The 12,803-nt window shown below is 45.1% G+C and overlaps 1 protein-coding gene across 1 annotated transcript; it reads left to right on the forward strand.

Annotated features, from left to right (window-relative positions):
• Positions 1–9,060: 9,060 nt before the first annotated feature.
• Positions 9,061–12,036, forward strand: LOC311051404 (transcriptional repressor NF-X1-like; the record flags this gene model as incomplete). Its single annotated transcript, XM_084065970.1, has 1 exon — positions 9,061–12,036. The coding sequence occupies one exon, from the start codon at positions 9,061–9,063 to the stop codon at positions 12,034–12,036; it is 2,976 nt and encodes a 991-aa protein (XP_083922096.1).
• Positions 12,037–12,803: the final 767 nt, after the last annotated feature.

Here is a 12,803-nt window from a genome sequence, read left to right on the forward strand (position 1 = left end):
CCTCCCTAACCCTAACCAGCAGCAGCAAAGAATTTAAAAAAGTTCCTACCTTCCAGCCATCTTCACTGCACACGCTGCAGCAACAGCAGCATAATAGTTCCTACCTTTCTGCCATCTTCACTGCACACGCTGCAGCAACAGCATCATAGTTCCTACCTTTCTGCCATCTTCACTGCACACGCTGCAACAACAGCCATAGATATAGAAACCTAGATCGTCACAGCGGATCATCAGTTTCCATCTGCATCTTCCTCGGTCACTCCAGCCACCTGCATGTCCTCAAGAAGTCTTCTTCTGGTCAACTTCAGATTCTGGAAAGAAAGACAAAACAGTTCAGTTGTGTAGGCCATGGTTTTCTTTTTGTTCTTTTGCGAAGGGTACATTTTATGACGCAACACAAGTGACCTCCCTAACCCTAACCAGCAGCAGCAAAGAATTTAAAAAAGTTCCTACCTTCCAGCCATCTTCACTGCACACGCTGCAGCAACAGCAGCATAATAGTTCCTACCTTTCTGCCATCTTCACTGCACACGCTGCAGCAACAGCATCATAGTTCCTACCTTTCTGCCATCTTCACTGCACACGCTGCAGCAACAGCCATAGATATAGAAACCTAGATCGTCACAGCGGATCATCCGTTTCCATCTGCATCTTCCTCTTGTCACTCCAGCCACCTGCATGTCCTCAAGATGTCTTCTTTTGGTCAACTTCAGATTCTGGAAAGAAAGACAAAACATTTCAGTTGTGTAGGCCATTGTTTCTCAAAGTAGGGTCCAGGGGGTCCCCAGCAAAATGGCTTAATACAGCATCACAATCATTTTAACCACTTTAACCTTTGATACTTTGGCTATTCAAAAATAGCAGATCTACAAGCTCATAGCTTAACTCAAAGCTCTGCTTCTGGGGGTCCCTGGAACCAAAGATATGAGAGGGGGCCAAATACATATTTTGGGAGTCCTTCACATGAAAACGTTTGAGAACCACAGGTGTAGGGCTACAGGGTCACATTTTGGAAGCCTTCACTACCATGCTTATGGTCTTTCAGACATCAGAAATTCACAATTTAAGACAGCTAGTGGTTCTCAAACATTTACATGTCAAGGACCCACAAATTCAATTATATTTGGCCACAGACCCCATCTGAAAACATGTGCCAGGGACCAACATACAAGATTTGCGTTGTAAATATTTACAAGAACACACACACACACACACACACACACACACACACACACACACACACACACACACACACACACACACACACACACACACACACACACACACACACACACACACACACACACACACACACACACACACACACACACACACACACACACACACACACACACACACACACACACACACACACACACACACACACACACACACACACACACACACACACACACACACACACACACACACACACACACACACCCCTGGAATTGTTTGGAATACAACACAAATCTTGTAGCCTTATGGGTTCCCTGTCAGATGAGAGTCTGTGATATGGAAACGTTTTGAAAACAACTGATTGGGTTGGTTTTAGTAGTTGTAGTTTAGTTGTAGGCTATGGTTTAGTTTAGGCTACAAACCCAATTCTTAAACAATAATGTTAAATATTCAGGCAAAAATCATCATATCATTCAAACAGTTTGTATTTACCTGCAGCAGAGGGGACAGGTTCCATTCTGAAGTGATCCACCCTGGCATCTCTCACCTGCCTTCTATTTATATCTAATAAGCACTGCTCACATCCAGTCTGGAGTGAATGGATCCCAGTTTGATTTCAATCAACACTAATTGTTGATTGAAGATCTGATGATGATTGTGTGTGTGTGTGTGTGTGTGTGTGTGTGTGTGTGTGTGTGTGTGTGTGTGTGTGTGTGTGTGTGTGTGTGTGTGTGTGTGTGTGGCCGTGTGTGGCCGTGTGTGGCCGTGTGGCCGTGCGCTCATGCACGGTGTCACCTGTGGCTTAAATGTGAGGCCTGGTCCAGAGTGCAGCTTATCAGTCAGTTCTAGGCAGTCAGGAACACCGCTTACTAACTGGCAGCGGTGGCATAGTGGTTAGAGGGGCGGCCTTGATACCGGAAGGTCCCTAGTTCGATTCCCCAATTCATCACATCAATCATGAATCACCGCTGAATAGCCCTTGAGCAAAGCTTCCATGCAGGGTCTGGCTGTAAATAAGTTCCGCACTTAGTCCAACACCCTGGGTAAACAACAAACTTTGCTTTGCTTTACACTCTCGCGAGATTTGGGAAGATATCTGAAGGGTCCATCTCGGTCCATCTGCAGTCTGACGGACGAGACATAGAGGGCTCTGTCCCTTATATTATATATTATTATTATATTAGATTTGAACTCTATGCTCTGTCCCCATAAGATGTTCTAAAAACTGATAAACTGAGATTCTAGATGTGAATGTAGTAGGCCTACGTGAAATCATTATGTACATTTAAAAAATTAAATACATTTTTTGTTCCAATGCTCAATAATATAATTTTCCATTATTAGCTGTCTTGGTTGATGGGGTATGATTTGGGAATCATGACATTTTGCTAAACATAACATTCATGCTAAACACATTATAGTCTATAGTGATCACATCAAAGCAGTGTAAAGAGAGAGGCAGCAAATAGCTCAGCTTGTTAAGATGCTGTCTAAATGAACCAGACGATGCGGGTTCAAACCCCACTCTACTCTTTAACCTGGGGCTTTCATTTGCAGGCTGACTTCCAGAAGAACAACAATTGCTCAGTGACTCACAGCAGATGTCTCCAAGTATTGTTGAAACATTCTGTTGTATGTTAGCCTTCAGTTAGTAAAGTTGAATACTTCAGCCAGTGATGTTGCTAGGTTTTCAATGTAATGGGTCCTGGGATGCAAGGGTGGTCTTTTAGATGGGTCCCAGGGACATTTTATGGGTCCCCAATTACACGTCCCCCCCCCTATCGTTTTCTTTGATCTCCAATCTCCATATCTTCTATGCGTGTGTGACTGTGTACATTATATCCTGATGCAGTGGATCTCAACCTTTTCAGGCAGCGACCCCCCAAAATAATCATATTTTAACTGGGGACCCCCCACCCTGAGGAATTAGGAGTTGAGGCACTTAATTTAGTTTGATTCAGTTCCACAGATACATATTGTGAAAATAGCAGATCTAGATCAGTGCGACCCGTTCCTGCTTTTCAAGACCGATACCGATATATATACATATATTAAAAAATCATAAATATATTTTTTCAAATGTATATGATTCTGTAGTATTAGCACACCTTATGGTAAGAAATACTAGTAGTGGGCAACAGGTGGATTTAACATACCTTTGACCAATAGAATACATTTAATCATAGAACCTTTTAATCATTATTATTATTTTATTTTGTATTATTTATGAATGTAGAATTTATTTTTACTATTTAATGTGTAGACTGAAAACACTGGCTTACAGTGGAAGTATTGGCAAATAAAGAAATAGGAATTCAAGAAATAATGAAGACAAATACTGACAATGCCTATGAACATTGGCTTGCAGTTATTGCACATAGTCAACATGCAATAATACTATTAGGCTTGTCATTGAGAAAGGAAAATAAAGTTGTCTTTTTGAGGAGAAGTGGAACCTTATAAGTCACTTTAAGTTTAGCATGAGGGAGAGGGTCTACCCTCTTCAGGGAATTAATTGTTATGATATCTCTAAGCTACAGAAAACATCCAGTTGCCTATTAAACATACACAAGACACAGACGATAGACAACCGGTTACTTACAGCTGCCATTAATTAGTGCTTTTGTTTGCCTTTGTGGTCAAATCAGGGTCAAATGCATAGGATCAACGAGCCATCGTTAACCTGCTAATGTTACACAGCTGATTGGCAACATGCATTAATCCACCACATACATCACTCTGATCTCCAAGCAAGTGGGAGAACACTCTAAAATCGGGGATTTTACTTTGGCTGGTCAATTTAAGATGACAACAGCAACAGAGATTAGTAGTAGACCTGTATGTATGATGATCAGTTATTATTCCAGACAGTGGTCTATCCAAGACGTTTTAACACGTTTAAGAGCAGGTCCTCATGCCGTCTCTCTCTCTCTCTGTGTGTGAGTAGCGTAGACTAACAGCGAGGGGCTGTGCTGCTGCTTCTGCCACACAACGCCGTTTAACCGAGTTATACTTCTCCAGTACAACGGTGTCTAACCGGAGAGTTATACTTCTCCACCAATGGTGCCTAACCGAGAGAGTCCATGTAGATCACAGCTGACAAATATTATATATTATCGGAGCTAATCGGAGCTGCGTCCCATGGACGCACTAGAGTTGTCATGAATGCGTCCTTTCGCAATATGGTGCGCAGGACGCAGGCCTACGAGCATCTCTGTTCAGCATTTAATTATTAAATGCGCCATGCATGCAATGTTGAGATTACATGGAATATATATCTGCAGTACCGTCCAGGGGGGTCCCGGGGGTTAACCATCTTTGACTGATAGCATTACGCAGCTTCAGCGCGTGCAGCCTGTTAATCATGGCTAGTTGTTAGCCTGATTCTGAGTTTGCTTATCGAACGCTCGTCCCAAAAACACACCCCTTATCGACGCGGGTAACGGCGACCCCCAGCGTGGTCAAGACCCCCCCCCCCCCCGGGACAAAATCTCCTGTTATCGGACGGTCTGAGGTAGGCAGGTATGACATTAGCTGGTAGTATCATTATTAATTATTATCATTAAATATTGATGTAACTACATAAACAGGTTGACGTAAATACATTTGATTACAAAAGGCGAAAGTCACGTGACCATCAAGCGTTTTGGTCTCATGTTGTTGCCATGACACCTGCTGGCTGAAAAAAGTCAATGCAGGGCTTAATAAACGGCACTGTTTGTAAACCCCTGACCTTATTGTTTGAGCAACACTGGCATGGAGAATGTAGGTGAGAATGAAATACTTAACCTTGTAGAATGTGGATGGAGAGTGAAAATATGCATAATGGTGGCCTTGAACCCCAAATCTTACTTTCAAACCTTTGACACAGCTCTCATGCCACAGAAGTTTGATGGATGCAAGTGAGAAGGAAATAGTTAACCTTATAGAATTTAGATGGCGAGTGGAAATGTGAAAATGTGCCTAATGGTAGCCTTGAACCCCAAACCTTGCACTTACAGATCACTGACACAGCTCTCTTGCCACAGAAGCATGATAGAGGCAAATGAGAACGAAATACCTGACCTTGTAGAATTTAGATCAGTGTTTCTCAACCTGTTCTGGGCCAGAGACATCTCCAATATCCAGGTCCCCATGCCCATGTCCCCATGTGCATAATGAGGACTATTCGGTTTGTTTAGTTGGAGCCATATCAGATTACAACTATTGATTCTTTAATTGTGGAAAAGCACTTTGTTTTTTTTCTCTATACATTGATATAGAGTGCTTGTTCATAAAGGGGTCTTTCCAATTCTTTAATAAACAGAAACTACATTTTCAGGTGGGTTGCCAATTTTGTCCAATCAGGAGAGAGTACCAATTTCTGTTTCCATCACTTCCACTTTTCCACACATACAGTTTATCCTGTATCCTGTATGAGTGCTATCTCACGATTGGATGAAATTGGTATCCTGACCTGAAAATCTGAATATAGAGCTATTTACACAAAGATATATCACTTATCACTTAAGTGGTTATGGCAAAACTGCCATCAAAGATTGCCAACACGGCAAATGTTTCACAAACCCAGTTTGTGAAACATTTAGAGAGAAAATGACCACAACTTGATCCACACATATTTTATTTAAATATTATTATGTCCTCTTTATTTAATAGTTTAACAGTGTAGCTTATTGAAATTAAAACACTGGTGAAAATATTTACAGCAAAAATATCTCAACAGTCCTTCCTCAGTCTTAACTGGACCACTGCTGGAGTCTAGACCAGGGGTCTTCAACGTTTTCAGGCCAGGGACCCACTAGCTAAGAGAGAGATGAAGCAGGGACCCACTCTATATGGTATACAATTGTGTTTCAGATAAAAACATTTCTTTTTACTTAGTCTGCTCTTTTTCCCCTCTACATCTAGCCTCTTTGCCAAAAATAGCCGATCTAATGTTCCCCTCAGAAAAGGAATTCTAGGGTTCAAGTGGTTAATGTAAAAAAACTAAATCCTATCACACAAATATTTGGTGGACCCCCTATAGTAGCTCTGAGGACCCCCTGTTGAAGACCCCTGTTCTAAAGAGTCGTGACTCTAATAGTCAAGGGCTGAGTGGATGTAGCCTACTTTTGATTCAGGAGTTTAGACAAATTTGAAATTAAATTGAATGTTCAATTCAATTCACAATTTCCTTGGATTTAACAAACACTTTGCCTTTTCAACAAGCTGTACGAGGGGCTCCCCCTTCCCCCACTGTTTGTGTAAAGCCATGCACAGGGTTTGCGGCCTCTGTGCGCAGGTTTGCTGCTGTGGGAATCATAAAATCATACCTGATGGCCTTCCTGTCCTGGCATTTGGCCTGACAACATCAAAAGGCCCATCATGATTGAATTCCAGGGCTGATCCACTCATTAGTCAGTGGATAACCGAATTGATGTGGTGACCACCAGTCACCACATCGTGTCACCAAACAACCAAAATACATATCTTATGGATTCATTGTTTATGGCTTGGAAATCTATAATATAGGCTACAGAGGGAAAACATTTTTTTGCACTAAATACAATAGATGGGATGGGCAGATGGGAGGAATTATCCCCAGTCGCAGTCGGTAGCGCTGTCGCCTCACAGCTGTGGGCGCTGGGGGCGTGTCTTCTCCTCCGCGTCATCAGCGCCCATACCCTAGGTGGGGTTGGCGAAAGGGCCTACTCTGTGTGGAGTTTGCATGTTCTCCCCGTGTCTCCTAGGGCAGTTAATACCTTCACAAAAACATGTAGTAATCCTGGTCGCTATACCGCCTCCCCCATGACAGCCGGGGCGCCTGATGGAGGGGAAGGGAACTGGTTGGAATAACGTGTTCCTTCCGTCCTACCGGGGAAACTCCCCCCTGTCAGGTGACAAGAAGGTCAGTTGGCTCTCATGCATTGAAGGAAGCATGAGCTCGGCCCTGGCCTCCCTGGCTGTGGGGGACTGGTGTAGCACTGGTGTAGGGCTGGTGTAGCGCCCAGGATCACTTAGGAAATTGGCACCGGGTGAAAAAAATGGGTTACAAAAATAGCGGGATAAAAAAAAATTAAAAAAATAAAGCAGACAATCATTGGCTCATATTTGAAAAAAAAATTGTTCCCCCAAAAACCTGTTAGGAGTACGTTTCAGGCAATTTAGAGTTGATTGGTACAGTAGTACTTTATAGTGACGATTTTTTTGGTCCCTAACATTCATCGAGCTCTGGACTTAGTACATTTCACCATTGTGTCACTACCGAAACGAAAGTTGGTCACTACCGAAACGAAAGTTAAATCCGAAAAAATCACTAAGTGTGGAGGCCAAAATCGTCCCCCCAAAAACCTGTTAGGAGTACGTTTCAGGCAATTTAGAGTTGATTGGTAGTACTTTGTAGTGACGATTTTTTTGGTCCCTAACATTCATCGAGCTCTGCATGGCTATAAACACATTATAAACACATATCGATGACATAACGTATCAAAGGCGCCGCTACCTTCACACAGGGTGTGATTTTTTGTGTTTTTTTTAGGTGTCAAAATCTTCCATCGACCGCCATTATAATTTTCTGAACTTTTAAAGGAGTATATTTCTAAAACCATGAAACATTTCAAAGATTCCTTTTCAGACAAACATGTCCACATTGAGATGAACATTTTAAAGTTTGAATGGGGTTTATAGATGTAAGTATGTAGAACTAGTAGCCTGCCAACGTTTGCACTCTTTCCCAGTTTAAATGTCCATTGCCAGAGATTTGCCATTGACATTGCATTGGGCGCTTAAAGTTAAATATTTCAAAAATTACACATTATTTCAAAGTAAAGATCTCAACCATGCATGTCCACAGTAAGGTGGAATTTTTAAATTGTGAATCAAGTTTATAGGTTAAAGTATGAAGGAACAGCGAGTTGCCAAAGTTTTCAGATGTAAGTTTTAAAAGTTCAATATCTCAAAAACTACAAAACATTTCAAAGTAAAATGTTCACGCATGTGTGTCCACAGTAAGCTGAATTTAAAAAAGTGTGAATGGAGTCTCTAGGTGAAAGTATTTTTTGTGTTTTTTTTAGGTGTCAAAATCTTCCATCGACCGCCATTATAATTTTCTGAACTTCTAAAGGAGTATATTGCTAAAACCATGAAACATTTCAAAGATTCCTTTTCAGGCAAACATGTCCCCAGTGAGATGAACATGTTAAAGTTTGAATGGGGTTTATAGATGTAAGTATATAGAACTAGTAGCCTGCAAAAGTTTGCACTCTTTCCCAGTTTAAATGTCCATTGCCAGAGATTTGCCATTGACATTGCATTGGACGCTTAAAGTTAAATATTTCAAAAACTACACATTATTTCAAAGTAGAAATCTCAACCATGCATGTCCACAGTAAGGTGGAATTTTTAAATTGTGAATCAAGTTTATAGGTTAAAGTATGAAGGAATGTGTGTGTCCGGAGCTAATCTTGTAAAACAATCGGCACCATTTTCACAAAGACATTTTGTACTTAAAATATTAAATACTATAATGAAAGTCAATGGGGCCAGAATAGGGCCGAAACCTTGCCCATGTCATAGATATGTCACAGACGACTGACGTCACAGGATGGACACATCCATATAAAGTCGATGGTGGGATAAAGGTACTGTGAGTTTGAGGAGGGTCTCTAGAGACATCGTTTCCCCGTCTTAGTGCCGCACCGTCTGACTGGCTGAGGGCTCCTTGAACCCACCGCGGACCTCAGAACGGATTCTGACAGCACAGCAGAGACACCATCAGCGTTTCTGTCAGTCTGGGCTGAAACATGACTGGGTACAGTCATTATACAGTTTAGATTTCATTGCAGACCTTTTGTGCTTGTGTGCTCCAACCACCCTCCGGACGACGACAATTCAACTTCTGCAATGCATCACCAGCCTCCCCACCGCCACGGGGACGGGGGACAGGGGCGAGGAAGGGCAAAAGGAGGAGGCAGAGGAGTAGGACAAGGGGGGCGATGGTCAAACGGAGGACGAGATAACAGAGGTTTAAATGGTGGGGCTGGTGGTGGTTCGCTGCCGGGGTACCAGCCTGCCAGGTGGCAAAGACCTGGAGCTGTGCGACATCCCAGCGAAGACCAGGACACCCGGCCACAGAAAAACAAGGAGTTGAATCAAGAGCCAATGGGAATGGTGCAAGATGCCAGGGGCATGAATGGGAGTGACTCTAGACATACACTGGAGAATCAGGGGAATGGGGCTGTGGGAGAAGGCTCGAGGTCTGCTGCTGGCAGAGAACACTACTCTTCAGAAACGAGAGAAAGACGTCAGAGGGGCAGGAAGGGTGCAGACTGGAACCTGTGTCAGATTGATCCCCAACAGAAACGCACAGAGCCAAAACCTTGTCGAGGACCATTCAAGTCAGCCAAGCCATTGCCTCAAAAACAGAGCAACTCAGACAGGGGAGCCGGTGGCGAGGAGAGAGTCCAGGGACGAAGTGCACCCCTGCAAAACAGAGAGCAGGAGAGAGGCAACATGCCTAAGAACAAGGAGACACAAACTGCATGTTGGATTGAGCAGCTGTCTGAAGAGAAGTATGAATGCATGGTGTGCTGTGACGTCATCGGTCTCATGGCCCCCGTGTGGAGTTGCCAGATCTGTTACCATGTCTTCCATCTCAAATGCATTAGGAAATGGGCCAGGTCCTCGGCCTCACAGGCAGAGGATTCAACTGAAGGCTGGCGTTGTCCAGCTTGCCAGAATGTTGTAAAGAAACACCCGACCTCCTATATCTGCTTCTGTGGCAAAGTTACTAATCCGGAGTGGCAGCGCAGTGAGATCCCACACAGTTGTGGTGACATGTGTGGGAAGAAGAGAGGAGTGGATTGCAACCACCGCTGTAACATCTTGTGTCATCCTGGACCTTGCCCACAGTGCCCTGCTTTTGTAACAAAGTCCTGTGTCTGTGGTAGAACCACCCAGCCGATGCGCTGTGGCCAGGCTGCAGTTGTCCAGTGTGACCGTGTGTGTGGGGCAGTTCTCAACTGTGCTGAACACACCTGTGTCCAGGTGTGCCATGGTGGAACATGTCAGCCTTGCCAGCTCCTAGTTCAGCAAGTTTGCTATTGTGGTAATACTTCTTGTAAGGCCCTATGCGGCGCAGGTAAAGAAGAATTTGATGGTTCTGGACATTTCTCCTGTCAAAGACCATGTGGAAGGATATTGGACTGTGATGCCCACCGATGTGAGCAGGTGTGTCACCCTGGGCCATGCCAGCCTTGCCCTTTGTCCCCCAGGATGGTGAAAACCTGTTCTTGTGGGCAGACACCCCTGGCTAAGCTCTTGGAACTGGGCTACTCGGAGCGGGAGACCTGCTCAGATCCTATTCCCTCCTGTGGAAAGACTTGCAGAAAGCCGTTGGCCTGTGGCTCCAATGACACTATTCATATATGTGAGATGCTGTGCCATGCGGGAAGATGTGGGCCATGCTCGCTTACCTCAACTATCACATGCAGATGTGGCTCAAAGACTAAGGAGGTCCCCTGTGAAACTATTAACAATGAAGATCAACTCGTCTTCAGTTGCGGGAGACGCTGCAATAAGAAACGCACATGTGGTCGACATAAGTGTGGGGAGCTGTGTTGTGTGAACGTGGAACACGGGTGCACTCAGATCTGTGGCTACAAGCTCAACTGTGGGATCCACCACTGCCAAGAGCCCTGTCACCGTGGACACTGTGAACGCTGCCTGCAATCCAGCTTTGATGAGCTGACATGCCACTGTGGGCAGACTGTGTTGTACCCTCCCATCGCCTGTGGCACCGAGCCCCCAGATTGTAAGAATCCATGCACAAGGAGACATGGGTGTGACCATCCGGTGTTTCACAACTGCCACAGTGAAGAGAAGTGTCCGCCGTGCACGCACCTCACTCAGAAATGGTGCAGGGGAAAGCATGAGCAAAGAAGCAACATTGCTTGCCATTTGCAAGACATCTCTTGTGGACTGCCGTGTGACAAGGTGCTGCTGTGTAAAATGCACCGCTGCAAGCACATCTGCCACCGTGGAGAGTGTTTGTCTGAGGGCATCTGCCATCGGCCCTGCCCGCTACCTCGTCCAGAGTGTGGCCATCCTTGTTCTGCTCCATGCCATACAGGCAGCAGCTGCCCACACAACAGTTGCACTGCCAAGGTGGCGCTACAGTGCCACTGTGGTAGAAGAAAGAAGAGTGTGGCGTGCACAGAGGCTACCAATTCATATCAGAAGTATGCAGCCATTGCCATGGCCAGCAAGCTGTCCGACATGCTGCTGGGCGAATCTGTGGACATCGGTCAGCTCATCACTAAGAGGGACGTAAAGCAAATCAGGCTTGAGTGTGACCAGGAGTGTGCTACACTGGAGAGGAACAGGCTCCTGGCTGAGGCCTTACAAATTGACCTCTCGGTGGACCCCTTCAATGTCCGCTCCACTTCCACGTACAGCGACAACCTCAAAGAGGTTGCAAGAAAAGACCTGAAATTTGTCAGTGAAGTAGAAGAGAAGATCAGGAATGTTGTCAAACTTGCTAATGAGGGAAAACAGCAAAAGAGGAGCCATTGTTTCCCGCCCATGAACCAGGAGCACCGGAAGATTGTCCACGAGTTGGCCAAAGCCTACGGCGCCGAAAGCGTGTGCTACGACAGTGAGCCCAAGCGCAACGTGGTCATCACTGCCCACAAGGGGATGTCTGTCTGTCCCAACTCGACTTTGACATTCTTAATAGAGAGAGAGGGGTCTAGGGCCCATAGGGCCCCCCCACCCATTGCCCACATCAAACAGCACAGCAGCAAAGCTGACAGTGGGAGCTACTGGTCAAAGATGGTTCAAGAAGAGCCTGTTATAGATTATTTTGACGTTCAGGATTGATCAAAGCTCAGAGACAGTCCTCCAGATCTGTCAAAAGTGACCATCTTTGGTCACAGAAATAGGATGAGTACATAACTGCTTAGGGGGCTCATGACAGGCAGGTTGAAGGGCCATGAACCCGAGTCTAATAGACTGGTGAGCTGGCCGAGAAGCACCGGGAACAGAACTGGAATGCATAAAGTCTCTGAGCTTTTTTTTTTAAATTTTAAGTAGCCAAAAAAAATGACCCCCTTTTTCCCCCCAGTTTAGTCATTATGCCAATTAATTTCTCTCCACACACATTTCTGTGTTCGTCACTGCTGTTGTATCCTACTGACTCACCTGCCACTGCCAGTGAGGAGACCCCACCGGGAGGACGTACTGTAGGGCCTTCGTCCTACTCCTCCCGCCCAACACTCCCTGCTGGCAGGTGCCACCCCAGATTGTAGGAGTAGGTCCAATGACCATTATCACCCGCCCGGCTTCCCTCCCCCGAACACAGGCCAATTGTGTTCACATAGACGCCTGACAAAGCCGGATGCACCATGGCGGATTCGAACCCACAACCTCTGTGGTGTTGGGCAGGGACTTTACCACTGTGTCACCCGAGTGCCTGTCTCACTTTTCACTGACATTATCAAGGTGGGGAACAAAGTGACTCACCCATGGCCGCTCTTGGAACCACCACTGCTGAGTGGAAATGTGGAGTTTGTCATGCTGATGAGGGGGAGAGGCCAGGGTTGCCAGATCTGCTTATTATAATTTGCCCGCAAGATTTTATTTGAATA

This window comes from Gymnoscopelus microlampas (assembly GCF_963454915.1).
Source record: "Gymnoscopelus microlampas genome assembly, chromosome: 9".
Taxonomy (NCBI): domain Eukaryota; kingdom Metazoa; phylum Chordata; class Actinopteri; order Myctophiformes; family Myctophidae; genus Gymnoscopelus; species Gymnoscopelus microlampas.